Source organism: Hypanus sabinus, chromosome 5 (genome assembly GCF_030144855.1).
Source record: "Hypanus sabinus isolate sHypSab1 chromosome 5, sHypSab1.hap1, whole genome shotgun sequence".
In the NCBI taxonomy this organism is placed as follows: Eukaryota; Metazoa; Chordata; class Chondrichthyes; order Myliobatiformes; family Dasyatidae; genus Hypanus; species Hypanus sabinus.
This window is the reverse complement of record NC_082710.1, coordinates 107417472-107433224: the sequence shown is the minus strand read 5'-3', so window position 1 is coordinate 107433224 and position 15753 is coordinate 107417472. Positions and strand designations below refer to the sequence as shown.

At 40.0% G+C, this 15753-nt stretch overlaps 1 protein-coding gene across 1 annotated transcript in view; it reads left to right on the top strand.

Annotated features, from left to right (window-relative positions):
• Positions 1–3256: 3256 nt before the first annotated feature.
• The window catches only part of arl5a (ADP-ribosylation factor-like 5A), a 45097-nt gene continuing 32600 nt past the window's right edge, over positions 3257–15753 (top strand). The window contains exon 1 of the mRNA XM_059970311.1: positions 3257–3589. Within this exon, the coding sequence (XP_059826294.1) occupies positions 3544–3589 (46 nt within the window). The 5' untranslated portion in view covers positions 3257–3543. The remainder of the gene's footprint in view (positions 3590–15753) is intronic.

The following is a 15753-nucleotide window of genomic DNA, read 5'->3' as shown; positions in this document are numbered from 1 at the left end:
GATGTTTATGGAGTTTAAGAAATGCAAGAAAACACTTAAAAAATGAAATACGGAGGGCTAAAAGAAGGCATGAGGTTGCTCTTCCAGACAAGGTGATGGAGAATCCTAAGGACTTTACAGATATATTAAGAGCAAAAGGATACCAAGGGACAAAGCTGGTCATCTGGAAGATCAGAATGGTAATCTATGCATGGAGCCAAGAGAAATGGGGGAGACCTTAAATGGATTTTTTGCATCTGAACTTGTCTGGGAGACAGACAGAGAGTCTATGAAAGTGAGGCAAAGCAGCAGTGAATTCATGGACCCTATAGAGATTACAGAGCAGGGCTTGACAAGATGTTCCCTCAGACTATGTGGGAGGCAAGTACAGAAATTGCAGGGGCCCTTGCAGAAATACTTAAATCATTCTTAGTGACAGGTGAAGTACAGGAGGATTGGAGGATAGCTAATGTTGTTCCACTGTTTAAGAAAAGCTTCAAGAATAAACCAGGAAATTATAGACCAGTGAGCCTGACATCAGCAGTGGATAAATTATTGGAAAGTATTCAATTGGACTGGATATAGTAGTATTTGGATAGACATGGACTGATTAAGGCTTTGTGCAAGGTAGATTGTGTCCACCCAATCTTAGAGAGTTGTTAGAGGAATTTATCAGGAAAGTTGGTGAAGGCAAGGGATTGGATGTTGTCTACATGGACTTTAGCAAGGCCTTTGACAAGGTCCTGCATGGGAGTTTGGTCAAGAAGGTTCAGTCACTTGGCGTTCAAGATGAGGCAGTAAATTGGATTAGATACTAGCTTGGAGGGATAAGTCAGAGAGTGGTTGTAGATAGTTATCTCTCTGACTGGAGGTCCATGACTAGTGATGTCCTGCAGGGATCAGTGTTTGGTCCATTGTTGTTTATCATCTCTAGCAAAGTTCTGAATGATAATATGATTAACTGGATCAGCAAATTTTGGCTGTCACCAAGATTGGGGCACAGATGACAGCAAGGAAGACTATAAAACCTTGCAATGGGATCTGGACCAGTGGGAAAAATGGGTAGAAAAATGGCATATGGAATTGAATGCAGACAATTGTGTGGTGTTGCACTTTGGGAGGAAAAACCAGGTGAGTGGCAGGGCACAGAGGAGCGTGGTAGAACAAAGGGATCTGGGAATACAGATCCATAATTCATTGAAAGCAGCACCATAATTAGATTGAGTCTTAAAGAAAACTTTTGATACATTGACCTTCATAGATCAATATATTGAGTACAGGAGTTGGAATGGTGTGCTGAAGTTGTATAAACATTGGTAAGGCCTAATTTGGATCATTGTGTGCAGTTTTGGCCACCTACCTACAGGAAAAATATCAATAAGATTGAAAAAGTGGAGAGAAAATTTACAAGGATGTTGCCAGAACTTGAGGGCGTGAGTGAAATGGAAAGGCTGAAAAAATGAGGGCTTTATTCCCTAGACCATAGGAGAATGAAGGTGGATTTGATAGTGGTATTCAAAATTATGAGGGATACAGAGAGGACAAATGCAAGCTAACTTTTTCCACTGAGGTTGGGTGGAACTACAGTTGGAGGTCATGGGGCTATGGGTGAAAGGTGAGCACGAGGGGGACTTCTTCTCTCAGAGGGTGGTGAGATTGTGGGACAAGCTGCCAGTGCAAGTGGTGAATGTCCAACAGTTAAGAGAAATTTGGATAGGTACATTGATGGGGGGTTATGGAGGGCTATGTTCCGGGTGTAGGTGTAGGAATAGGCAGATTGCCATGAACTAGATGGGCCGAAGGACCTATTTCTATGCTGTAGCATTCAATAGCTCTTTGAGTCTATTGATTCACCTACTAATTCACTTCACCATAAGGCTTCAAAGAATTACAGGTTCAGGTTCCAGAGCAGGTATCTGAGCATAGGATCAGGTAGTACTGAAGGGTTGTAATAACATCAGGTATGTTGTCTTTCCAATTTAATATTATCATTCAGCTTGTGCTATTAGTACAGATCACAATTTACTCCTTAACCACAAGACTTTGTGTGAGTGTCCTGTGCTCAAACTGAAAGTTAAACTGAGTACAACAGTGCCACAACTTCAAAAATATTTAATTGCCTCTAAGGCATCTTGGGACATTCCAAGATTGTCAAAGGTGCAATAATAATGCCACGTTGTTCTTTTAGTTTGCCTTCCCTCTGCGAGGTCCTGTAGATGACTAGCAGATCACAGATCACAGAGTCACAGATGACTCATCTGTGTTAGTTAAATAAAATATTATTGAGTCAGATATAATGAGTAATATGATACGATGAACAAGTCGAGATTCAAGATTCATAATTGTTTTATGTCATTTTCTGTATACAAGTGTAAGGAGAATTGTTACTCCGGATCTGATGCAGCACAGAAAAATGCAAAAGATAAAGAACACAATAATAATTAAAACACACACAGTCGATATAAATACATAAGATAGCTTGGATACATAAGTTGATTGTGATTCTATAAAGTGACGTTAGGCTGTACATAAGGTCGGTGCAGGCACGAAGGGCTGTATGGTCTACTTCTGCACCTATTGTCTATTGTCTATTGTGACCAATGGGAAATAATAAAGTAGTGGTGGAGTTAGTGGGTGGAGGTGTTGATCAGATTTACTGCTTGGGGAAAGTAACTGTTTTTTGAGTCTGGTGGTCCCAGATGCTATGTAGCCACCTCCTTGATGGGAGTGGGGCAGACAGTCCAGGAGCAGGCTTGTGGGATCCTTCATGATGTAAATGGCCCTTTCCTGGCACCTTTCTGTATATATGACCTTGATGGCAGATAGGCTGGTGCCACTGTTGTCTACCTGATGCAGTGTCTTTGCGTCTGCCAAAGTGCCAAGCAGTGATACAGCAGCTTCGGATGCTTTCTATTGCACATCTGTAGAACAACGTCAGTATGGATATACAAAGTTCAGCTTTAGAAGGTAGAGGTGTGGTGATCTTTATTGCTCTGGGACCAAGAGAGATTGTGTGAGATGTGCTCTGCCATCAGTTATAAAATGAACAGATTTCATATTAGCAACAGGAACTGTTAAATAAATCCTGTCATCTCGCTTCTGTTCATTGATAGTATGCGCATAAAGTCGTCTATGCAACTGGAAAATGCCGTTTAATGTACTCAAAGCGCCGGCACTGCCGGTCCTGCACAGGCGTAGTGAGTGTCAGAAGGAAGCAGGTCGCGCAGGCGCGATGGCGAGCCAGGACCTGATGGAGGGCCAGGACCTCGGGCTTGTGCGCAGGCGTAGTTTGGTCTGTGCTGGTCGGTGGAGAGTCGGAGGAGTGAGAGGCTGGTGTTAGTTGTTCTCGGCCTCACTAAGATGGCTCTTCGCATGAGCCATACGTTTCTGAGCGGCAGCTCGTGTTAGGATATAGTGTTGCTGCTGCTGCTTTGGAGACGGAGCTTTCACCGGTTGTTGGAACGATCCGGAGAGGGGTTTCCGCTGTAACCAAGCGACTAACAGCAGGCCCCGGGCTTTACCGGACTTGGTGGCTGGCTAGACGGTTACTACATTGCCTGGAGAATGGGAATCATATTCACCAAACTATGGAGACTCTTCAATCACCAAGGTGGGCCAGATCCCGATGTTATCGGGCTCACTGAACACATTGCTACTCAGCCAGTCAACTCTTTGGTCATTTGGTCTCGGCCAGTAATTTAGTTATCGCATCCTTAACTTGATTTCCAACTGAATATCTGCCACATGTAATTCACGCTGTCACTACATCCAGTGTATTAGATCCAATTTATTCAGTGTCACAATTTCAGATCCATTCTCTGTCATATTTCTATCAGATTAACGCAGTTTTGCTCGGTATCCGTTTTTTGGTATCTCCAGATTTTCAATGAATAATTCATCCCATTGAAATTTCATACTTGATAATTTACATCAGGCTTCCAGCATTACTCAAGTTGGAGGAAAAACACTATTAGCTAGACTGGGTTGTTTAAATAATGGGACATAATACTTTTTGCAATATGTACAGTTTGTGCATTTTATGTATTCTTAGTCCAGTGTCTAATTTTTCCCCGTGCCTTCCAGTGGTGAGTTTGAGCTTAAATCTTTTTTTTCCGCTCACAAAGCTTAATTTCATTTCTATGGCCTTTTTCTCTAATGTCTTCATATCTAATGACCCTAGAAAGAGTGCAATCAGTGCCTGTGTTTACTTGATGCTTGGTGACTTACATAGAACCTCTTTTCATATCATCCCATATCATTTCATTTCATATCATCCCATTTTACAATATCTACTTTATCCACTGCTATTTTTAAGAACAAGATGTCTATTGTTCTGCTAGGACTCATTTTTGAAAAAAACCTGTTCTTTTTGGGGATGGAGTTAAAAATCGTTTTATTTTTACAAAGTTTTCTATGATGTTTGTGACTGACACCATCTTATAGGTGCAAGTGCAGTTCAGTTAGACCACAGTACATCTAATTTGAGCATTCTGTGTCATGAGTTCAAATACATTGTGTTCTGTTTGTCTGCTGTGGAGCTAATTATTTATTTCTCTATTTATTGAGATACAGCATGGAATAAGCCCTTTCTGCCCTTCGAACTGCCCGCAAACCCCAATTTAATCTGAGCCTAATCACAGTATAATTTACTATGACTGATTAACCTGGGTCTTTGGACTATGGGATGAAACTGGAGGAAACCCACGCAATCACTGGGAGAATGCATACACTTCTTACAGACGGTGGCAGGAATTGAACCCGCGTCACTGGAGCTATAAATCATTGTGCTACAGTGCCCCCCTAATGTTAACTCTTGGGATGATTTGAATCTTTGCTTTTCCATGCGCATGGCATGAATTCTGAGTAACGATGTACAAGTCCTCCCCACTTACAGGGGCATTTTGATCAGCTAGGCAAGTGGGCTGAGGAGTGGGCAAATGGATTTCAATGCAGAGAAATGTGAGGTAATAACTTGTATACAACCCATACATACGAGCAAGTGGTTGGGAGACAGTGGGATAGATTTGCCAGAACAACTCTGTTCACAACTGCAGTTCAGCTTATGAACTGTTCACAAGGATGAATCGCTGTCATAATTTTGGGACGAGCCTGCTCGTGATTATTTGATGGTGGTTTCTGTGGTGAATGCACAGAACATTTTCAGCATTGGTTCTGTTAAATTCAGTTAATTTATAAATGTTTGGAGAGTTCCTGTATTTAGATAGGATGTTGACAGTGCAGCCCAGTTTTGGTATGCAGCTTGTGTTGTATAAATATATGGGACATTTTTTTCTTAATCCCAGTCGGAATGTTTCTTTCTCATTTAATGACTGTATTTTAAACATGGCACCTTTTGTACCGAATTCCAGATGACTTGGCCAAGTCCTCTGGCATTCCATAAAGTTGGTAGAACACTGTTCTATACTGAAATTGATGGCAAATGCTAATAGTAATAACATAAGAACAGTCTTATTTCATGCATTAGTATTTTCCAATAATAAATTTAGAAATGAGTCATAGAGTAATACAACATGGATACAAGCCTTCGGCCTCATGAGTCCCCGTCAACCAAGGTGAACAACCAGTTAATGCAAATTTCCTGCATTTGACCCAAATCCCTCTGAGCCAGGGATCCTCAGCCTGGGTTCCACAGTCCCCTTGCTTAATGGTATTGGTCCATGGCATAAATAAGTTTGGGAACCCTTGCTCTAAGCCCTGCTCCTCCAGTTATCTATCCAAGAGCTGCTTATATAAGAGGATTATACCTGCCTCAGTCACTACTGTTTGCTTGTTCCATATACTCACCATGCTCTGCGCAGAAGTTTAAGGTTCAAAATTACTGAGATGCGGACATGCAGAAATCGGCCCTTTGACTAACCCAGCAGACACTAAGATGTTACCCCTAACGTACCTCTCCTTTCTCACCTGAAATCTATGCCTCTTAGCTTTGGTCTTCTCTATCTTGGAGAAAAGTATGTTCGCATTCACCTTATCTATGCTTGACTTAATTTTAAACATTTCCGTAGGTTGCCTCTCATTCTCTGTTCTAAATAATGAAGACCTAGCTTGGCCACCCTCTCCCTATAACTCAGATCCTCTAGTCCTGGCAACATCATCATAAATTTTTTTCTGCACCCTTTCCAGTTCAACCACATCTTTCTTATAACATGGGGGTGGCCAACCTATGGCGCATTAGATGATCAGAAGTGGCGCATTGCACCCCAGTGATAATAAAAAAGTAAGCCTACTCATGCAAAAAGTATTAACCAAAAACTGATTTATAGAAAAAAATCTATAACAGGAATTCAAGTAGCTTAGAGCTAGAAATGGCTTTTACTGAGAATAAATCTAAAACTTAGCAATTATTTTTTAGCAATTTTATTATTTCATGCATATCTTTTGGCAAAAGTCATCTTCTTTCACATTAATCTGTTTTCAATTTTAAAAAAACGTTCAATGAGTCAAAAAAGGACTTTTGTTCTGCAGTTGTTCCATAACTGTTCAATACACGTTTGATACTTGTTTGACCCTGAGACGCCAGGCGTCTGCATCAGCGATGTGTTGCAGGTTTTTGTCAGTCAGTTTACAGTTGACACGTGCGCTACGGAGTTGTTCTTTGTTCATCCTTTGCGAACGTTTGCAGTTTTGTACTTTTTCGAAAATTAAGCCTTGTTTTTACATTCACAGTGCAAAAAAAAGCAGAAAGTGACAGTAAGCATGAATTCAATGAACAGTGGGAAAATGAGATGCTTATAGCGTGTCTGTCAGGTAAACCGTTGTGCATTGTGAAAGCACTTTCTCACGTAATAGAAGACATTATCTTAATAGACAGTATAAAACACAGCATCAGACTGAAATAGAAGGAAAACTGAAGCTAGTGCTTGGGGTCTGAGTTACGGAAAGAATATGTGATTAAGAAAAAAGAAGAAATCAAAAGAAGACAAAATATATTAAAAGTCCCATTAAGTTAAGTAATGTTTATCTTGTTTTTATATTAAATCAATATATCATGTGAAGATGCTAAATATGTCTATATTAACATATTTTTTCAAGAACTTAATGGGGATACAAGAGTTGTATGGTGCATCTGAACTCGTGCGTGAAAAAATTAATGCATGGAATGTAAAAGATTGGCCACCCCAGCTATAACATAATGACTAAAACTACACAGTACTCCAAATGTGGCCTTGCCAATTGTAATACAACGTTTAGACACCTATGCTCAATGCCCTAGCTGGTGAAACAGATGTCCTATATGCCTTTTCACCATTCTCTTCACCTTTGTTGTGGCTTTCAATCAACAATTGACGTGTACTCCTGGGCCCCTCTGTTCCATTACACTCACTGGTGCCCCACCATTTATTATACGTGTTCTACATTCGTTAGACTTTCCAAAATGCATCACCTCAGACTTACCTGTGTTGAAGTCTGAGGTTAATTTTTTTACAGGCATTCACAGTTAATACAAATAAATGCAATAGAGTCAATGCACAACCATGCACAGCAAAGACAGACAAACAACCAATTTGCAAAAGATGACAAACTAAGCACAAAAAGAAAAAAAAACACAAAATAATAAATATTGAGAATATGAGCTGTAGAGTCCTTGAAAGTGGGTCTATGATTTATGGAATCATTGCAGTATTATGGTGAGTGAAGTTATTGCTCCAAAGTCTGATGGTTGAGAGGTAATCACTGTTCCTGAATGCTGTGGGATTTTAGACTCCTCTACCTCCTTCCTGTTGGCAGCAGCGAGAAGAGAACGTGGCCTAGATGGTAGGTTTCCTTGATGATGGATGCTGTGACAACGTTCCTTGTAAATGTGTGGGTTTTACCCATGATGGACTGGGCTGTATCCTTACTTTCTGTAAGCTTTTCTGTTCAAGGGCATTGCTGTTTCCATACCAAGCCATGATGCCACCACTGCGCATCTGTGGAAGTTTGTCAAGGTTTTGGATGATATGTTGAATCTTTGAAGCTTATGAGAAAGTAAAGGCATTGCATGGCTTCTTTATAAGGGCATTTATGTGCTGGACCCAGGACAGATCCTCTGAAATAATAATGCTGAGGAATTTAAAGTTGTTGACCCTCTCCCTGATACCCTGATGTGGACTGGCTCATGGATCTCCAGTTGTTGTCTTCCTGTGGTCAATATTCAGGATCATTGAGAAGTTGTGACACCACCATGCCAGATTTCCAATCTGTCTACTCTATACTGAATCATCACCACCTTTGATTCGGCCAACAACAGTGCTGCCATCTGCAAATTTAAATATGGCATTGGAGCTGGGCTTAGCTTCACGGTTATAATTGTGAAAGCGAATAGAGCAGGGGGCTAAGCATGGTGCACCTGTGCTGATCGTGATTGTGAAGGAGATGTTGGCGAGTGAGAAAATTGAGGATCTGGTTGCACAAGGAGGCATTGAGGCCAAGATCTTGGAGCTTATTGATTAGTATTGAGGCCAAGATCTTGAAGCTTATTGGTTAGTGTTGAGGGGATGATGGTATTGAATTCAGAGTTGTAGTCAATGCAGAGCATCCTGATGTATGTATCTTTACCATCTAGATATTCCAGGATTGAGTGAAGAGCCAATGTAATTGCATCTGCTTTTGGCCTGTTGTGATGGTAGGCAAATTAGAGTGGAAGTTGCTTAACTAGCTTTTCCTGGATACCATATGACCTAAACTCACAGACAAGCCTACCATAGAAACATAGAAAATATACAGCACAATACAGGCCCTTCGGCCCACAAAGCTGTGCCGAACATGTCCGTACCTTAGAACTACCTAGGCTTTACCCATAGCCCTCTATTCTTCTAAGCTCCATGTAGCCATCCAGGAGTCTCTTAAACAATCCTATCGTTCCATGCAGGTACTTGATGAAGGCTTCGCTGAAGTCCACATAGATAACATACACTGCTCTACGTTCATTTACCTTTTGGGTATCTCTTCAAACAAACTTGAATTCTTTCTCAAGCAAGACGTCCCCTGCCATGCGGACTGCTCCTAATCACACTAGGTCTGTCCAAATGTTGGTAGATTCTGTCCCTAATAATTCTCTTCTGTAACTTCCCCACAACTGAAATCAAGTTGACCATGCTGTAGTTTCTTGGCTTGTCCTTGCAACCCTTCTTAAACAAAAGAACAACATTTGCCCCCTTCCAGTCTTTGGTAACTTCACCAATGACTAATACAGAGCTCATAGGAAGAACGATTATGCTTGGTTTATGCTTATGAGGAGAAATAGAAAGAAACAGCTTTCTTTATACTGTCAGTTATAAATTACTAATTGTTTGTGCTGCTCGTATTTTTAATGCGTAATACTATCAGTTTTTGGTGAATAATGATTGAGAGTTTTTGATTGTCCATTAATCGATTGGAACAATAACTTCAAGTAACTAATCTTATTAACTTGTTACTCTTCATGGAACACAGTAAACCTGAAGGAATGAAAATCAAACATAAAAGTGCAGATGTTTTCTACCTGAAGTAAAAACAAAAAAGAAACTTGGAAACACTCAGTAGTTTAGATATATTTTTCCCCAATTATGACGAAAAGTCTATGACCTGAAAAGTTTGCCCTCTTTCTCTTTCCACAGACATTTCCTGACCTGTTGAATGATTCCAGCATTTTTTGTTTAAAACCCCAGGTTTATTACATGCAGATGGTCACACATGCAGTTTCACAAGATGAGAAGTAGCCAGTAATACCAAAGTTATATTTATACCTATTTTTATGATAACCCTGTCTTTGCCTTGTCAGAAATTTAATGTTGGATGACTTCTTAAATACCTTGATAGGATCTTGTATCTTACTGTCTATCTGCATTGAACTTCCACTGTAGCTGTTACACTTCATTCTGTTATTGCTTTACTCTGTGCTCCCTCAGTACACTGTGTCATAAATCGATCTGTATGAACTTTATGCAAGACAAGCTGTTCACTGTATCTTGGTACATGTGACAGTAACATTCCAATTCCTGGTGCAGTGGAGTTGTATTCCACATGTTACACTGAAAATTATGTGAAAGCATCTGCAGAAAGCTGTGATTTATGTTTGCTTTAAGGTCAACCATGTCTCATTCAAGACCATTTTAAAAAGTTCAGTAAGCTTCCTTCAACTTCTTGTTGAGCTTGAACTCATCTTAATTTATAATCTGAATTTGAAAGCAAGTCTTGTATTTAAGTAGCACTTTGTAACTCCCAAAATCCACTGAAACACCTTGAATTGTGGGGGAGAACCAGCATCAGAATCAGGTTTATTATCATTGAGGTAATCCATGAAATGTGTTGTTTTGCAGCAGCAGGTGTTAATATGTTGAATGTGTAGCTTCAAGCTCTTGTACCTCATCTGTTTATGGTAGCAATGAGAAGAGGCCATGTCCTGGATGGTGTGGGTACTTCATGATGGATGCTGCCTTCTTGAGGTATCACCTTTTGAAAATTTCCCAGTTTCCCCTACCTACAGTCCCTAATCAATTCCTTGGTCTTTCCGAAGTTGTATACAAAGTTGTTATTGCGACACCACTCAACCAGCTGACAGATCTCACTCCTGAGCATCGCCTTGTCTGCCAACAATAGTTGTTTCATTTGAAAATTTTGAAATGAAAAGATAGATTCCTTTTGAGCTGTGCCTGGGTACACAGTCAGGAGCATAGAGAGTGTCAAGTAGTGGTCTAAGCTCATATCCTTCAGGTGAGCCTGTGTTGATTGTCAGCGAGGAGGAGATGTTATTTCCGATCTGCACTAGCTGTGGTCTGCTGATGAGGGTGTCAAGGATCCAATTGCAGAGGGGCGTACAGAGGCCCAGGTTTTGATATTTATTGATTAGTATTGAGGGGATAACGGTGTTGAATGCTGTGCTGTAATCAATAACAGCAGCCTGTCGTAGGTGTTTCTGTTGTCCAATTAATTTGCACTAGCAGACCTGAATAAACAGCTGTGTGTTTATGGCTGTATAATTAATTTTATAATGCTGATAGTGAATCAGGAATTAGTAATAAAGTTGTCTTTAGGAATTTAATTGTGTAATTTCCATTTTGTCTGAATAGAATGCTTAAAAAATGAGAACAATGGAAAAACAGATCTGATAGTATGTATAAAAACACAAAATGCTGGAAGAACTCAGCAGGCCAGACAGCATCTATGGGAGGAGGTAGTGACGACGTTTCGGCCCGAAACGTTGTCACTACCTCCTCCCATAGATGCTGTCTGGCCTGCTGAGTTCTGCCAGCATTTTGTGTTTTTATTTATTTCCAGCATTTGCAGATTCACTCATGTTGCCCTGATAGTATGTATATTTTATTTTAAAATATTATGGCAGAATGGGAAGATAAGTGCCAATTTTATTGAACTTGTGGTTTATTGATGACAATATTTTAATAGTTTAGTTTTGGCAATAAAATGTGTAGATAGATATAGAGTGCTATTGGTGTTGAATGATAAACACTTCGTATTACAAAAGTATCATGGGGCTAGACTTCTCAGCTGCACCACATGGCTGATAGTTTATACAAGTAAACCACTAAGTGGCACTAATAGCATAGCTTGCAGAAAGAGTAATGGATAATCCAATTTTATAAATGTTACATAAACCATTTGGATAGATGTGTTGATTTTTTTTTTATTTTCAATATCCATTGTTAGCAACATCAGTCTTGGATCAGTTCTTGTATGGATCATCTAGGTCAAGGGTTCCCACCCTTTTTTACGCCATGGACCCCTACTGTTAACCGAGGGTCCGTGGACCCTAGGTTGGGAACTGTTGATCTAGTTCTTCAGCCACATAAATTCAATATCAATTATTTAACTTTAGTGTCTGATACCTGATATTTAGGTAAAGCAAGGATGTTAATCTTTAGACAGTTTAGTACTATTAGTTAAAGTGAAATTAACATCTATCAAATGGTAGGGCATTATTAAGAATTTAGTTTATTCCTGTTAATAGGGTAGTTTTTTTTAACATATTGAATTAGGAGGAATTCCTGGGTTACCTAAGGGTTCTTGAGAACTTTCTGTGAACCGACTTTTCTATATGACAGTGTAGGTCAGTAAATACAAGAGTAATAGAAAGAGGATGTAATTGTGTATTGGGATCATAGCCAGCACGGACTTAGCTTAACTCCGACAGCACTGTTATATATTTTGTTATTTATTCTTATTTATTTTGAGATAGAGCATGGAATGGGCCCTTCTGGTCCTTCAAGCTTAGTCACCCCTTCCCTCACCTGCTAGCCTTCCTGGACAAACCTGACTTAACCCTAAACCAATCATGGGACAATTTACAATGACTAATTAACCTACCTGGACTATGGGAGGAAACCAGAGCACCTAGAGAAAACCCACACATTTCACAGGGAAGACTTACAGAGGCGCCTTTCAGAGGATGATGGGATTGAATTGGGATTGAATGTCCCAAGCGGTATAGTGTGGTGCTAACTGCTATGCTACTGGGTACCCATTTTATACAAAATGATGTAACATATCCCTGGGTGTATATAACTACTGTCATAATATTCTTTAATTCATTAATTTGTTATTGCAGTAGATTTCTACAAACCTTCCCAATGATTCACCCCCTGTATCAAATTAAATGGAATTGGAAACTGGAATTTGTTGTTACATATTGTTGAAAAATATTAATTCATTAGATTATATATCACTCCATTTATTTCCGATAGTTCTTTCATTTTGTCAAGTATCTTTTGTGTTGACCTGAACACTTCCTATAATTAAACTAATGAAGCATATACTGTATTTGTTTGTTAAAAAAAAGTATGCATTTCTGTACTGAACGTTTCTATCTTGAAAAATTCTATAAAAACTTATGGGAAAATTTATATAAAATTGGATTTCTATACATTATGTCTTCTGTAACCTGCGGTGAACATGGATTACAGAAGACATGGAAAAATGAAAGAGCAGATCATTATTTAAATAGCAAAAAATTGCAGCATGCTGCTGTGCAGAGGGACTTGGGAGTGCTTGTGCATGAATCACAAAAGGTTGGTTTGCAGGTGCAGCAGGCTATCAAGAAGGCAAATGGAATGTTGGCCTTCATTGCTAGACAGATTGAATTTAATAACAGGGAGGTTATGCGCAGCTGTATGGGATACTGGTGCAGCTATACCTGGAGTACTGCCTGCAGTTGTGGTGACCTTACTTAGAGAAGGATAATACTGGCTTTGGTGGTGGTGCAGAAGAGTTTCACCAGGTTGTTTTCAGAGAAGAGGGTTTTAGACTGAGGAGAGATTGAGTCACCTGGGACTGTACTCGCTGGAATTCAGAAGAATGAGAGGAGATCTTGTAGAAACATATAAAATTATGAAAGGGGTAGATAGGATAGAGGCAGGAAGGTTGTTTCCATTGATAGATGAGACTAGAACTAGGGAACAGAGCCTCAGGATTTGGGGGAGTAGTTTTAGGATTGAGGTGAGGAGGAACTACTTTTCCTAGATGGTGGAGAATCTGGGAAATTCTCAGCCCAATGAAGCAGTCGAGGCTACCTCAGTAAATATATTTAAGACAAGGTTGGATAGAGTTTTACATAGTCAGGGAATTAAATAGGTGGAAATCAGTCCCATGGCCAGATCAGCCATGATCTTATTGAATGGAGGAGCAGGCTCGATGGGCCAGATGCTTGCTCCTGTATCTGTTCCAGGGGTTGGCAAACTTTTTGACTTGTGGGCCACAAAGGGTTCTAAAATTTGACAGGGGGGCCGGACCAGGAGCAGATGGATGGAGTGTTTTGGTAATACACCTCATAAGAGAAAATAAAATATCATGGGATATGTAGAAAACATGTGCTTTAATTTCAATTGAAAATGAACAAATGCATTACAACAAAATATCTGTCTTTGAAGTCCCATGGTATTTAGCTATTTATTGAAATGACTTTTAAAACACTGAAAATTAAATGAATAAAATACAGCTTTTTTTTAATAGTAACAGTTATTATTTTAAGGCACTGAAAATTCTGTAATCCTTCAAGATATTATCATCATCACTCTCCTCCTAACTGTCTTTATTTCAAAAACGGTAGGAGATGCAGGTCTACTTGTCCTGCTCCTTCTTATTCAATTGTCCCCTGTGCCAAAACTCAACAACGACCAGCACAAAGACAGAACACTGACAGCACACCAGTATGTGGAGCGCGTTATTTGATCTGGAGCGCATTTTTTATTTTGAGAACGTACGTGCACCTGCGCACTACTCATGTCCATCACTTAACAGAAATGACATGTAACATGTAAGGCTTATTGAAAAAAATATTTTCAAATGCATTTTTTACATAACACAACGAAGAAACTTATTTTTAATTTCAGTGGGAACAGTGTTGTTGGTCTCCCTTTTTAGCCAGCGCATCAAAGTCTGGATTTAGTTTTGTTGTGGCGATTCTCAGGATGGATCTGAGGTGTTGGTCAGTTAACTTGGATCTGTGGCTGGCTTTGTTGATGTACATGACGCTGAACGCCTGTTCACACAAGTAGGTCGAGCCAAACAAAGAGTAAAGCGCAAATGTGGAGTAATACGCTGCACCTCAACAAAGGTCAATGTGTAGCGGTGTGCTACATGCAGCGCTAAAATTACGACACGGAGTCGGTAACTGCAGTCGAAGAAAAAAACTTTATTCGAAATCCCCAGCCTCACTTTTAAGCCTCCCTCAACCTGCCCCCCGTGGCGCAGAGGCTCCAAAGCTCTGTGCTCGCAAATCCCCGCAGGCTATCTCCCTTAGCCGGAACGCTGGCTAATTGTGAGCCGGTTCGGATGTGCCGGGAAATGGGTCGCCACAAATGTATATAGAGTGCGTCATCTATTGGGAAAAAGCCAGAATTGCGGGGAAAAAACGTTAACAAGGTTTATTAATATAATTTCATCAAGTTCTGCGGGCTGAATTAAAAAGCTTTAACGGGCCGCATATGGCCCGCGGGCCGTAGTTTGCCCATGCCTGATCTATTCCTTATGTTCTTATAACATGGACAAAGGCAGAATTGCCTGCTTTAATTCTTTTTTTTGTAGACCATCTTAACCATGTAATGTCTTTTGTGTTTTTAAGGGAAGATCAATAGTGTGTCTTAGATGGCCAAAATTTTTTGCAATAAATATTTCTAAGCTTTTCAGATAATCGTATTCAATAGTAGAGCAGGATCAAGGAACCAGTGGCATGCAACATCTGTTTCTTAGGCTTTTTACTTTCCATTCTTCAAGATTGGGGGTGGGGGGGGGCTTCTTCACACAGAGTGGTGGGAGTGTGGAATGAGCTGCCAGGTGAAGTGGTAAATGCAGGCTCACTTTTAACTTTGAAGAAAAACTTGGACAGATACATGGATGAGAGGTGTGTGGAGGGATATGATCCAGGTCCAGGTCAGTGGGACTAGGCTGAAAAATGGTTCGACACAGCCATAAAGGGCCAAAAGGCCTGTTTCTGTGCTGTAATGTTCTATGGTTCTAAGATGCTATCCAGCCTGCTGAATATCTACAGAATTTTCAGTAGTATCTAGCATTTATTAAAGCTCTTTTGATGAGTCCTGTGCAGAATGATTAGCACAACGGGATGGTGCAAATTATGTTATGGGTACTTTCAGATAACATCTGATTAACAAATTTGAAAGTTTTATGTCCTGACCTAATAAGGTAAGCAAATAATCTTGGGTAGCCTCCGAGAATCAATGTTTTGGGTGTTCTGCTTTTACTTTGCATTCCCATTCTGTTATTCCTTTAGTGCTCATATATTGACCTAGGAAAACAACAGACCATCTACGTTTCTGCACGGCA